The 13,330-nt window shown below is 42.3% G+C and overlaps 1 protein-coding gene across 1 annotated transcript in view; it reads left to right on the forward strand.

Annotated features, from left to right (window-relative positions):
- FAM129A (family with sequence similarity 129 member A) overlaps positions 1 to 13,330 on the forward strand; it is a 105,249-nt gene that overhangs the window by 69,274 nt on the left and 22,645 nt on the right. Inside the window, exon 6 of the mRNA XM_015569928.1 lies at positions 7,389 to 7,504. Within this exon, the coding sequence (XP_015425414.1) occupies positions 7,389 to 7,504 (116 nt within the window). The remainder of the gene's footprint in view (positions 1 to 7,388; positions 7,505 to 13,330) is intronic.

The raw sequence follows: 13,330 nt of genomic DNA on the forward strand, positions 1-13,330 counted from the left end.
TATCTACATACCTCTTGATAAAGCGTCATCATGGTACTATTTTCATATACCACTTGGGTCTTCTCAAAAATGTGATCTGTAAACCACCTGCAACTGAATCACTTAATGGGCTTATTTAAACGTTGATTCCTTGGTTCAGGCCTAGACCTGCCGGAATGTCTGGGGCAAGGTCAGGAGTCACAGTTTTAACAAGCACCATCGTTCTGATAAGCATTTCCTCTTCCTCTCCAGAAGGGGAGAGGGGTGGACTTTTGACATCCTTTTAGAGCCCCTTTCACTGCTGCCGGAATGTCTGGGGCAAGGTCAAGAGTCACCGTTTTAACAAGCACCACCGTTCTGATAAGCATGTCCTCCTCTCCCTCTCCAGAAGGGGAGAGGGGGGGACTTTTGACATCCTTTTAGAGCCCCTTTCACTCGATATTGAGTCAAAATCTGCCACACTCTACTTTGTTTATTTATTTATTTCTTTTGCTTTTTTCACCATTATTTATAATGATAACTAACATGTTTTTTCTTATTTCTCCCCTGTATTTTTATTTTTAAAATAAAAAATTCAGTTACAGTTGTCATTTAATATTATATTAGTTTCCGGTATATAACACAGTGATTAGATATCTATGTAATTTATGAAGTTATTCCCCCCAATAAGTCTAGTTGATACCCATCTGACACCATGCATAGTTATTACAATATTATTGACTCTATTCCCTGTGCTGCACTTTTTATCCCTCTGACTGTTTTGTAACTTGTACTTCTTAATCCCTTCCCCCTTTTCAAGTCCGACTCTAGCATCTGAATATACAAGGAACAAACCCAGTCCTCTTTTACATTGCGCATCTTCCCATCCATGAAGATCTCCTCCCTCAAGGCTGTGAGATTCCTCATTCACTTGATTTTCTTCCGGAGTACTCTGCCTTCTTTTTCTTTATTTAAAAAAAATTTTTGTAAAATATTCTGCTGCTCAGAGGGCGTGTCTCAGAATCCATCTATGCCTGTCCTTGTCCTTGTTACTTACACTCCCTTTCCCGTGGCTCATCCTCACCTGCTTTGTGTACAACTGCATCACACCACTCACTCACAATGAGCTCGCAGTTCAGTGAAACCCTGGAGTCCTCTGTTTCTGTCTGTTTATTACATTTTCCAAGCAATTGAAAGTGTTTAAGGAAAGTGCACTAGAATTTTTCCTTTGGGAAAGCAGTAACCTCAGCCCTTTAGCCAGAACCTACCACTTAGGTTGTTTAATCCTCTGATTTTGTTTATTTCCGTTTTCAGCCAATCTAAATTTTTTTCAGCATGCCAATCAAAATCATGCAAGACTTTAATCATTGCCCTGCTAAAATCTAGATACAGGATGTCTCCAAACAGCCTTCTAGTCTACCAATCTGGTATGTCTACCTAGAGGAAATGAGGTTAGTCTGCCTTCACCTGTTCTAGTCAACACCACTTCCTTTTCTCTGTTGACAAACAGTCTTTGATTGTTTATTGACGAGTCAAGAATTCATGAGATGCACTGCTCTTAGCTGGCTGACAGTGTGGCTCTTCCTAAGCCTTAGGAGTACCCTAATTAAGCTAATAACAATGTACCTACCTATATAGTTTAATTTTAAAAAATTTGGCTCTCAAAAGAAATTTCAGTCGTTGTACTGTTGATATTTGGCTCTGTTGACTAATGAGTTTGCCGACCACTGACCTAGAGCAATACCATTATAATCCATCCGAGGGTCCCTGTATCTCCATGACGTATATGTTTTCTGTTTTTTGTTTTTCTTGGCTTATGCCCTTTCTCATTGTGCTGGGTCTGTGTCCATTAACACAGATATGATTTGGTCAGGAGATGAATACTTTAGTAGCTTCCAAAATGCAATTCAGGGACTTCTAAGTAATCCTGGGGCTCGTTCTCATAAGGGTTATCATTTATAAATGGCAATAAATATTTGCTTAGGTGGGTCATGAATAAATAAGATTTTTAATAAAAACCAGAACTTATAGTATCATTTCGTTAAAATGGACACCATTCATTTTTAATTCCAGTGAGGGAGTTTTGTGTTGTGTTATTTTTATTTATTTATTTATTTGTGTGTGTGTGTGTTGTGTTATTTTTAATAATGTCATGTCACAATCCGTCTAGTCTTCAATCTACTCACTCATGAAATGAATAGTTTGGACTAGATGATTCCTATGGTATACTCAGATTCTAGAATTATATGATTCTAAGCTTTAAGAAGGAAAGGAAAGTTAAAATAATTTAAAAACCAACACACACACACATATGTGCCCGTGCTTGCATGGAAAACATGAAATCTGAATAAGGTGGTTAGATTGCAACCATGTCAGTTTCTTGGTTGTGCTATTTATACTGTAGTTTTGCAAGATATTCCCATTAAGGGAAACTGAGTGAAAGCATTAGAATATCTGTATTTTTTTCTTATAAAAACATGTGAATCTACAGTTTTCTCAAAATAAAAAGTTTAGAAATAATCAAACCATAGAATGTTATAACAGGACTTTGGAAGTAAGTAGGCCTTACTTGATCTTCACACTAGCTTAAACAAGTTACTGAACCTTTCTGAAACTCAGTTGCTTTGTCAGCCTTAAAGTGGGAATAATAATTCCTACCCAATGGATTGTTGGAAGGATTTTATGAGACAGCGTGTGTGTAAGCATCTTGTATGGCTCATACTCCATGATCATCTTCAATAAATGTTAGGTACTCTCCCCTGTGCTTCTCTCCTTTGTTTTAGGGAAGAAACTAGGACAGTCAGCCTTGCTGTAGCTCTCCTAGAAAAGACACATGACCTGAAGTGAAAGATAGTTCAGAAGCATACACTAGTGAGATGAACCCCATCGCAGTGTAGTGAGTAACGCTGTTACATAACTTCTGCAAATCACCAGGCAGATCAGCTAACGTGGTTTGGCGTGGCTGACCGATAAAATAACAAGGCAGCTTCCAAACCCAGCTTGAGTTGGGGAGTCCTGACAAAGGAGCCAGGCAAAATCCAGGATGAATACATGGGCCTGGGAGCGCTGGTGTTTCATCGGGCTCAGACATGTTGTAAATCTGTTTCAGTGGAAAAAGCAAAAGCGATTTCTCTCTGGCTGGTCCCCTAAATAACTGTCCCCGTGGGGCCTAGAGCAGCTTTCCTTCCCTCGAAAAATCCTTAATCATGTCTCCCGAATATGAGTTTTCCAGGCAGCTGCACAGATGAGAAGGAGGGAGAGACGAGGGAGAGATGAAGGAGAACAGACGTGTGCTGGTTCTGAGGATGTGATTGTTGATTGAATGGCCAAGATGTGTCTCCCACATGTTTTCCTAAAATGTTTAGACTTTCCCAGGGCTCCATCCTTGCCCCTGTCCTGATGAATGTTTTTATCAGTGAGATGGTGAGGAACACAGAAGGCAACCCTGCCAAATTTTTTATGATACCAAGGTGAAAGGGAGTTTGGGGACAGAATTACAATTTTTAAATAATTTTGGCAGGTTCTGAGCTGATCACAGCAAGCTGTAATTTAATAGAGGTGATGTTAAAACCTGTACTTCAACATCAAAAGCAAAGTACAGGTCAGGGAAGGCTTAGATTGAGAAGGGTTGTTGTTGTTGGTTTTTAATGAAAAAAGATATTTGGATTGTATTTGACTATAGAAAGGTATGATTCAATAGTATGATGTGTTTGTAAAAAAGAGGTTAGAGACCTGAAAAAGGAAAATAATCCTTCTACCTTACATAATTTGCATTAGTAAGACAATACTTGGTGTGCTATGTTCATGTTGGGGCCAAATTTAAGAAAGATATTGATAAATTGGAATTGGTCACTAAGGGAAAGAAGGAAAAAGAAGGATCAAATTAAAAATCCAAAAACTACATTCTCTAAAGAATGGTCGAAGGAAAATAAGGCTATTTAGCTGTCTTTTACAGTAACCATATGGAAGAGGAATAAACATCTATTTTGCTCTGAAGGACAGGAATGGGATTAATGAGAGAGAGAGAGAGTTCATGGAAACAGATTTTGGCTCAGTAGAAGGAAATCTTTTCAAATAATTAGAGCAGTTCAGTGAAAATGACTATTTCATTTAAATTGTGAGCTTCCTGTCACTGGAAATATTTAAGCTAAGGCTGGATGAGTGTCTGTCTAGAATTCTGAAGGCTCCCACATTGAACAAGAGCTGGGGTAGGTGACCTTTAAGACCACTTCTAACTCCCAGTGTCTATAATTTAAGTAAGCGTGAATGCCAAGGTCACTTATGACATGCCAGAGCCACTTTTCCAGCTCTTGGCTCTGATTTGGACCAGCTGTGTGACCTTCTGCTAAGAACTGAACCATTCCTTCTTCCAGTTTCCTCATCCATAACATGAGGGAGCTGGATCGCATGATGTCTGAGTCCTCCCCGGCACATCTGTCCCCTGCAGCACCCTCATGATGACAGTGTGTTGGGAAAGTAGAGTTCGAGCTGATATCTGCCATGTGTTGAAGTCCATTTGCAGGGAGAAGGCTTTTAAAAACCAAAAACCATTGTTGATTGTGGGGCTATTGAACTAAAGTCTCAATTGCTTGTTGGCAAGAGAGTGGGTGATTGTGATCCTAGGATTTATTCCCATGAGACCTGTGGCAGGAAGTCGATCAAATAACTGATAATCTGCTTCCTCTCAAGCACCTGTACTTTCTGGCCGAGTTCAGCAATGCGTTTGCAAACAACTTGCAAGAAATGAAGATCATATTACCATCGCAATAGAGTTCTATTTTGCAAAGCAAACCTTTGTTCTTTATTTCCTCAATGATCTGGCTGTTGCTGTTGAGCTTTGTTTATAATCCTAAGAGCCAGTATCCATAAAGCAACTTACCATGTGGCAGAGACTGTTCTTAAAGTTTTATATAAATTAATTTAATCAGTTTATAAACTGAAAATCTAATGACGAAACAATAGATTAGATCCTTTCCCCTATGGTAAAAGAGTAGCGAAGATCCATTAAAGTCTGTCTTATAATCTGCTTCCTCTCAAGCACCTGTACTTTCTGGCCGAGTTCAGCAATGCGTTTGCAAACAACTTGCGAGACATGAAGATCATATTACCATCGCAATAGAGTTCTATTTTGCAAAGCAAACCTTTGTTCTTTATTTCCTCAATGATCTGGCTGTTGCTGTTGAGCTTTGTTTATAATCCTAAGAGCCAGTATCCATAAAGCAACTTACCATGTGGCAGAGACTGTTCTTAAAGTTTTATATACATTAATTTAATCAGTTTATAAACTGAAAATCTCATGACGAAGCAATAGATTAGATCCTTTCCCCTATGGTGAAAGAGTAGCGAAGATCCATTAAAGTCTGTCTTCATGGTAAAGAGTCCAGAATTCAGATCCACAGCCTCATTCTTTTAAGCTTCAGTGCTGATGTTCAATTACTCTAACTTCCTCTGTGGTCCATTTGATAAGCAATACTTTCCTTCTCTGCCTATAGTAAGGTGTGCTAGCCTCCACTGCTACTACATTCTAGCTCTTCCATTTATTCTTTGACGATTCTCTGACTCACACATTATTGTCTCAAATCCCATTTCCTCACTTATTTTCTCTCTGAGGATCTTTGAAAATGGGGGTGTTGGGTTCATTTTCTAGTCAGGATACATACAGGAGGCAACCGATGAATGCATAAATGGGAGGAACAACAAATCTCTCTCTCCCACTCTCTCAAATCAATAAGTTAAAAAAAAATTAAGTATGGACAGGATTTCAAATACCTCCTCCGCTTACTGAGATCAGCAGGGGAAGAAATAAGGAAATTTATGCTTATTGTAAGGATGGGAGAATTTAAAACTCCATTCCCAGGCTCTCGGGTCTGGCAATACTCACTCCATCCAAGTACCACATTTTGTTCCATCCTTTTGTTTCCTAAGGTTGGAAATGAAAACAGCTGTTAGAAATAAGAGCACATGCGTCAATCTTGAATCTCAATGTGATCATTACAGTGTCCGTCTCCGTTGGTGGAGCCCCTCCCAGTGCACTGAGCCCAGCCTCACAGCCCCCTTGTTGTCAGTTTTACATACCCCGACCTTCACTGTTGTTGTCCAAGCTTCTAAGAGTAAACACTAAATCAGTTGCCAAAACCAGAAAAAATAACAAGGAAGAAAATACTTCAATCTAAAAACTTGATTCTTAGGACATGGCTTTTTTTTTCTGATTTAGATTTTGACCAAAATCTCTATGTTGATATAAGAAATGTCAGTTACTGTTTCACATTTTTGAAGATGGAGCTTCTGGACTTCTTGGCACCCTCCCTGTGAAGCATTTTGCTTGGATTCTTTTCTTTCTTTCTTCCTTTCTTTTCTTCCTTCCTTTCTTCCTTCCTTCCTTCCTTCCTTCCTTCCTTCCTTCCTTCCTTCCTTCCTTCCTTTCTTTCTTCCTTCCTTCCTCACCCAAGGATATGTTGTTGTTGTTGTTTTATTGATTTTAAAATGAGAGAGACCAAGGGAGAGAGAGATCGGGATGATGCTCTAACCAACTGAGCCACCCAGCCAGGGCCTGCTCGGACTCTTTACAGAGGTGATGCCTTGAATTTCATTTTCTCTTTCCCACATTCCTGAGGTTTAGAACCTAATAAGCCAATCTCAAAAGAGTCATCCACAGCCTCTTAATTGATTGTCACCTTTCAGAGCAGAAATGCTCTTTTAGTTCTGTTCAGTCCCCGTATGAGCCACTCAGTCCTTGGCTGCCTAAGGCTCTGAAAGTCCCCCATGAATCAGCTGACCAATTTAAGATTGCCCTGCAGACGCAGAGCACATTGTGACCTACACACAGAGAAGCAGGAGGCAAGAAACCAGGCCCTCTGAATTGCTTCACTTTGCCCACTTTATTTCTCATTCTACAATTTGATTTCTTTGTTGTGAGATGATGTTATTTTTATAATTCATTTCCCTGCTAAGATATCTGTAATTTTCTGTTATCATTGTGGACAAAGAGCTGGTTTTATGTGTTGAAAATTGTTTTGGTCAGTTTGGAGTGCTGTAACAAAAATACCATAGTCTTAGAAGTCCAAGATAAGGTGTTGAGGTAGGTAGTGTACAGCCAGCAGGTGCCTAGGTGCCTGAGAGAGGGAAGCAATGAGAGAGAGAGAGAGAGAGAGAGAGAGAGAGAGAGAGAGAGAGAGAGAGATGCTTCTAGTTTTAACCAGTATGCTCAGTAATTGATAGAATTAATCAGCTAGCCTGCTGAGCAAGTAACGTGATCTGTACCTGCAAATGAACTTTGAATTCAGTACTTGCTTAATTTTTCTGTGTCCCAAATTCTGCTCCTTATAATATTCAGGTAATGCTGGGTAGAATGCTGAACCATTACACTTAAAGAACCACAGACAGATGTAAAATATTTTTCTTTGCTAAATGTTCTTACCTCTTTCTTTTAGATTACATGAAGCAGACAACGTTCGAAGCCCAAGCCTTTTTAGAAGCCGTGCAGTTCTTCCGACAGGAGAAAGGTCACTACGGCTCATGGGAAATGATGACTGGGGATGAAATCCAGGTAACACGGAGCTCAGAATTTTGAATCTGGTTTTCTGTCTGGGAGGTGGGCGGCCAGGGTCATAATAAACAATCAAACGAAGAAAGTTATAAGAATGGGAAGATATGGAACCAAAGACCATTTCTCTCATTGTCTAGAAGCTTTTGGTCAGCACCCACTCCAAAGATCACCAGACCAGACATGAGCTAGGGCAGCCAAAAACTGCAAGGACAATGGGAAGAACTACTTCTACTTTTCTCTATAAAAATGATTATTCTTTCAGATGACCTTCTGCTTCCAGAGGAGAAGTAAATGTGAACAGCATGGTTGAGTGCAAAGTGTGTGGTGGGGATTTGGGGCAGCAGACTTGGGTTAGTTCAATCTTGCCAAGTTATTTAACCTCTTTCAGTCTCAGGTGACTCTTCTGAAAGAAAGATAATGTTTGCCTTGCAGGGTTGTAAGAATTAAATGAGATGCTTTGGGAAAGTATTTGGCACACAGTTGCCTTTATCTTTTAAATGACTTGTAAATGAAGTGATTAAAGGAGACACATTTTAAAAGCATGAGACAGTTCTCTGTATGTTTCTAGTTTGCCATTCTCTGTGGTCCAGTAGAATTTTCCATGACCTTAATTAAATGCCAGTCATGGCCTAAGCACCATGACTGGGTCCCTGGGGCATTGTTACAAATCTCCAAGGCAACCATGCTTCATGATGGGACCCCATCCTCCATGAGGACGCCAGTCACAGGGCTGATTCAGCAAGAAGAGGAGGCTGGCTATGGGCCTTATTTAACTAGAGGCACACAGAGTCCATGAATGGTTTTCTTTAATTTCCCCTCATCTCCCAGAGGTGCCTCTTTTGGGAGCCAGTAAAATGTGTTATTAGGGAACAATATTTGGAAGATGCCAGACGGTGCCCTGCCTTTGTATAGTCATGAAACATCCAAAGCTGAAAACTCTTTTCACATGAAGATGGAACTGTTTTTATTGTTTCACCATGTGACTCCGAATCTTCTCCTCCTCCCTCTTCTTCTACTAGTGGATTCTAAATTCTTTTTTTTAAAGTATATTTTTTATTGACTTCAGAGAGGAAGAGAAAGATAGAAACATCAATGATGAGAGAGAATCATTGATCAGCTGCCTCCTATATGCCCCCTACTGGGAATTGAGCTCATAACCGGGGTATGTGCCCTGACTGGGAATTAAACCGTGACCTCCTGGTTCATAAGTCAATGCTCAATCACTGAGCCACACTGGCTGGGCTAAATTTTTTATTCCCCACCCTGAGATTATTCAAGAACTTTTACCAATTCTTGGTTTCTGATATTTTGGGGAAGCACATCTTTTATAAATCTGAGAGGACTAAGGACCAACCATACTTATGCGCCCCCCCCCCAAAAAAAAAGCATAAGGGGAGGCTGAAGTATTTAACCCTGATTGGTCTGTCATATGAACAGACATATTGAGTAGATGCACCAATATTAAAGTGCCCCTGTGCAATACTTTTTTATGTGCACAGCCTAATTCTATCTGTTCATCTTACCAGTCTCATGAGGTGGGTAGAGCAGTTATCATTATTTTCATTTTGTAAATGAGAAAACTGAGGGAGGCCTGTAGCAATTAAGTGACTTGCCCGGTTTTCTCATTCAACAACTGTCTGTGGAGCCACCGTATGCCAGGCGCTCTGCTGGGTGCCGGTGACCCAGGGATGGGCAAAGCAGAACGGTCGCTGTCCTGCGGAGCTGATGGGTTCAGGGTCGCATGCTAAGGGGACAGTGGCCAAGGCAATGACAGCTTCTGACCCCTAGTCCAGTGAAAGATCAGCACCAACCGTGGGAATACACTAACTCACCCAATCAGTGAGCTCCTTGCTTCAGGCTGTGCCACTTGCTTCATTATTTTTTTCTTTCACTTGTAATCTCATGTCAGTTCACATTCCTTCCCCATGCCATGGAGAGCAGGCACCTCATAGGTCCTTCCTGTGGGTTGACTATTGAGTCTGTTGTTTTGCTTTTGTTGACACTCAGCTTTTGGCTGTGGGCTGATCCGTGCAGAGTGCTCTGGGGTACGAGGGAGCTAAATGACTCATCCCCGGCCCTGTCAGTGAGGCAAGACCTACCCAGAAACATCCAGAGAATGAGGCAGCCTTCGAAGTGTGGGTGGGTGCGTATGTGGGGCTGTACATATATGGGCATCTTAAAGCAGCAGCAGAGAGCAGTCATAGGAAGGTGCTAATGTGGAAGGATAAAAATACCCTAAGGGGAAAAACAAAACCAATGAAAAACCCCGAGAAGAGGTCAGTAAACGCTGGAGTTAGCGAGTGACCCAAGAGGTTTGGCTCCCCCTAGAATCTGAGCATCTTTGGTGAAATCATAGACTCATAAAACGTGAGTGTTGGAGGGGAATTTCCAGATCATTTGTCCCGGACCGTCCAGGAGAGAGAAAGAACCTCCAGAGATGTTAGTTGGCGGAAGTCACAAAGCCCATCTGTGACAGAAATGCCTTTTGAGCCATGTCAGGCTCTCCCTGGAGAAGCCAGTGAAAGGTAATGGCTTCCAGAACTTTCCTGGGTGGGGCCTGGTGAGGGTAAGCTGCACTGTAAGCTCTTCTACACAGAGCTGGAGCAATGTCTGTCCTCAGACGCACAGAAAAAAGAGGTCGGGGGCCCAAAGCAGCTGCCCAGTAGTTGAAGGATGTGGTGTGGCGTTACTGGGTTTGAGAATATGACATCTTTTATTTAAAGCACTGGGCTTGTTTGCATTGTTTCTACTAAGAACTTAGTCATAAAATTGTTCTAACCCCCGCTACCCTAGGGGCCTGTATTCATATGTTCATTGTTGTTACACTATTATCTTCACAGTCATGAGTCACACAACACGTTTGGCAGGTCCTCGTGGCCGTGGTTATTTTAGGCAAGTGTCCAGGCAAAGCAGATCTCTCAGAATAACTTTTCTGACAGGCTATTAATACAGAATATTAATATAGACAAAATTACAATCGTTCCCCCTTATCTGCGGTTTTGTTTTCCAAAGTTTCAGTTACCTGCGGTCAACTATGGTCTGATACTGAATGGAAAATTCCAGAAATAAACAATTCAGCCAGTGTTGCTCAGTGGTTGAGCACGGACCAATGCACCAGGAGGTCAGGGCTCAATTACCCGGTCAGGGCAGTCAGGGCACATGCCTGGGTTGCATGCTCGATCCCCAGTCGGGGGTGTGCAGGAGGCAGCCAATCAATTATTCTCTCTCTTCGTTAAAGTTTCTATCTCCCCCTTTTCCTTCCTCTCTGAAATAAATGAATAAAGCATACTTATAAGAAAGAAAACAGAAACAAGCAATTCATAAGTTTTAAATTGTGCACCGTTCTGAGTAGCATGACAAAATCTCTCACAGCCCTGCTTCATTCTGCCTGGGAGGGGAAGCATCCTTTGTCCACCGTCTCCGCATTGTACGTGCCACGCGCCCCTTAGTCACGTAGTAGCCACCTCCGTTATCGGATCAGTTATCAGAGAGAAAGATGAGAGAGAGACCACATACACATAAACTCATATTACAGTATATTATGATAATTGTCCTATTGTATGATTAGTGATCGTTATTGATTTCTTACTGTGCCTAATTTGTAAATTAACTTGATCACCACTATGTATGCATTGGAAAAGACCTACTTCATCTAGGGTTCGGTGCCACCTGCGGTTCAGGCATCCACCAAGGGTCCTGGAATGCATCCCTCCCGATAGGGGGGGACCACTCTATCTGTACAGCAGTAAATATATCTTCTACTTGTCAGCATCAATGTATCAAATGAGGTCATGAGGGAAAGCATTTTGCAGAATGGAAGGATTTTGTTATTTGGGATATTTATCATTTGCCTTTAAATGATCAGTGGGCCCGAGAAAGCAGCATTGCCACAGAATAGGGCGGCTAAAATACAGGAAAACTGCCTACATTTTTTTAGGCCTTGTCCATAGGTTTCAGGGTTAGAGGAAGAGATACAGGTGGGCTCTGCACCCAGAGGCTCTGCCCTGCCCTGTGGCCATCCCTCGGCCCCTGCCCTGGCAACTCCCATACCCTCCTCTTTTCCCCTAGATATATTTCCTCTTCAATTGCTGAAGTTATAAAATAGAACCAACTTTCTTGGAACATTACATGGGAAAGACTAAAAGAAAACGCTAAGCCCACCCCAATGGGGCATTCTTTTACTTTGTGACATTTCCGCGTTCATGCTGATGTGCAGATTGAAATCTCTGCAAAACTTTGCAATCTGTGTAAAAAGATGAATCAGGGCAATTACTATCGTTAGGGCAATTATCTCGCAGTTAACACTTTTCAGCTGAGGTAATATTTCCCACTGATTTTAAGTTCTGGCTTCAGTCTCCTCACGCTCTTAGCTCACTCTCCCCACGCCACACTTTCATCACTCTTGGGCAGATGTGTTCCAAACAAGAACTGACTCCGTTGAGCAGGTGGGGGGTGGGATGAGGGGAAGGGGGAGGGTCCATGGATCATTAATTACCAGCTTGAATCTCTAGCTGTTGGATCTGCTGGCTTCCATGGCGTTTGCGCATGTTAAGTTCCTAAAGATGCTGGTTCACCTTTTGAACTCCCCAAGAGAATGGTTAAGAAAGGTATAAACATTCCCCTCCCTGCCCCCCAGGGAATTACCAGGACTAGGGGAAATCCTCTCTCCATCATGCTCTTTGTCACACCACGGAGTTCCACGTCTCCGATGATGGGCCCCCACTTCCTGCATTGGCCCCAGCAGCCTTCTCTCCCAGAAACCCACAGGTGCGGGAGCCTGATGGAGGGCTTGCCCACCTCCACGCTGGGAGTGCTCCTCCTAGGTTCAGCTGGACCACCACACCCCGCGGTAGCAGCCCTGGTGAAAGGCAACGTCCAGTGAGTTCATGAAGATTTCCACCAGCATGAGGCTGGGCGATGACCTCAGAGAAAATCTTTCTTAGTTAATTCCCCAAGTTTAATTTTAATTCCTATGAGGTCAATTATTTTGGATAAATATTATTTTCAATTCTTAGTGCAGACGTCAAATGATTCTGTACTGTTGTGCCTGCCTCCATTTCCCAAATGACTTTTGTTGGGGTTTTTTTTGTAAATCTTGGTCTGCAGCCGGATGCAGTATTGAGAGCTGAAAGCTGAGCTGTGAGCCCTGAAAGACGCAGGGCAACGTGAATTTGAACAATCGGGCAGCTCCAAGTGGGGGGTGTGGGGATGTAAAGAAGAGGGGCCGGTGTACTTGGAGTGTGATGTGGGGACCCGTGGAATCCCGCTCTGATTCAGAAGAAACAATTTCATTGAACCAAGCAAAATGCTAGAAGAGACTTGAGAGCACTTTTAAAAAATCACCTTGAAAATGTTCGACACCCCCTGCCCACCCCCAACACACACTTATACGCTGCTCATCCCACACATGTCTAGTTATTCCTAAGTGTTTGTGACTCCCTTCTTTTCTAAATTTGAAAGGGGATGGAGGTGGGGTTCAGGGAACAGTGAAGTCAAGGAGCATGAAGTCACTTGGAACCTGAGGGAGTCTGAGGAGGAACGATGGTTTGGGGGGATACAGATAAGGACTCAAGCCACCACGACCAAGCCTGTCCCCTTCACAGTTTTCCTAAGGATGCCCTTATCCAGAATTGAAGCGTCCCCTCTCTTCCCAAATGCATTAGCTTCTTCCGGTTTTCCGACAGGAGACGTTTGATTTGAGGAATTTGTCCTTTCTGATGGGGAAACATTAGCAGGAGTTACAGTTCCGTGTGGATGTTTATGAATGTTTGCCCTCTGAGGTTGTCTTCATTGGCCCAGAATGAAACTGTTAACCTAGCAGGTTTC

The sequence above is a fragment of the Myotis davidii genome, unplaced genomic scaffold, assembly GCF_000327345.1.
Source record: "Myotis davidii unplaced genomic scaffold, ASM32734v1 scaffold362, whole genome shotgun sequence".
In the NCBI taxonomy this organism is placed as follows: Eukaryota; Metazoa; Chordata; class Mammalia; order Chiroptera; family Vespertilionidae; genus Myotis; species Myotis davidii.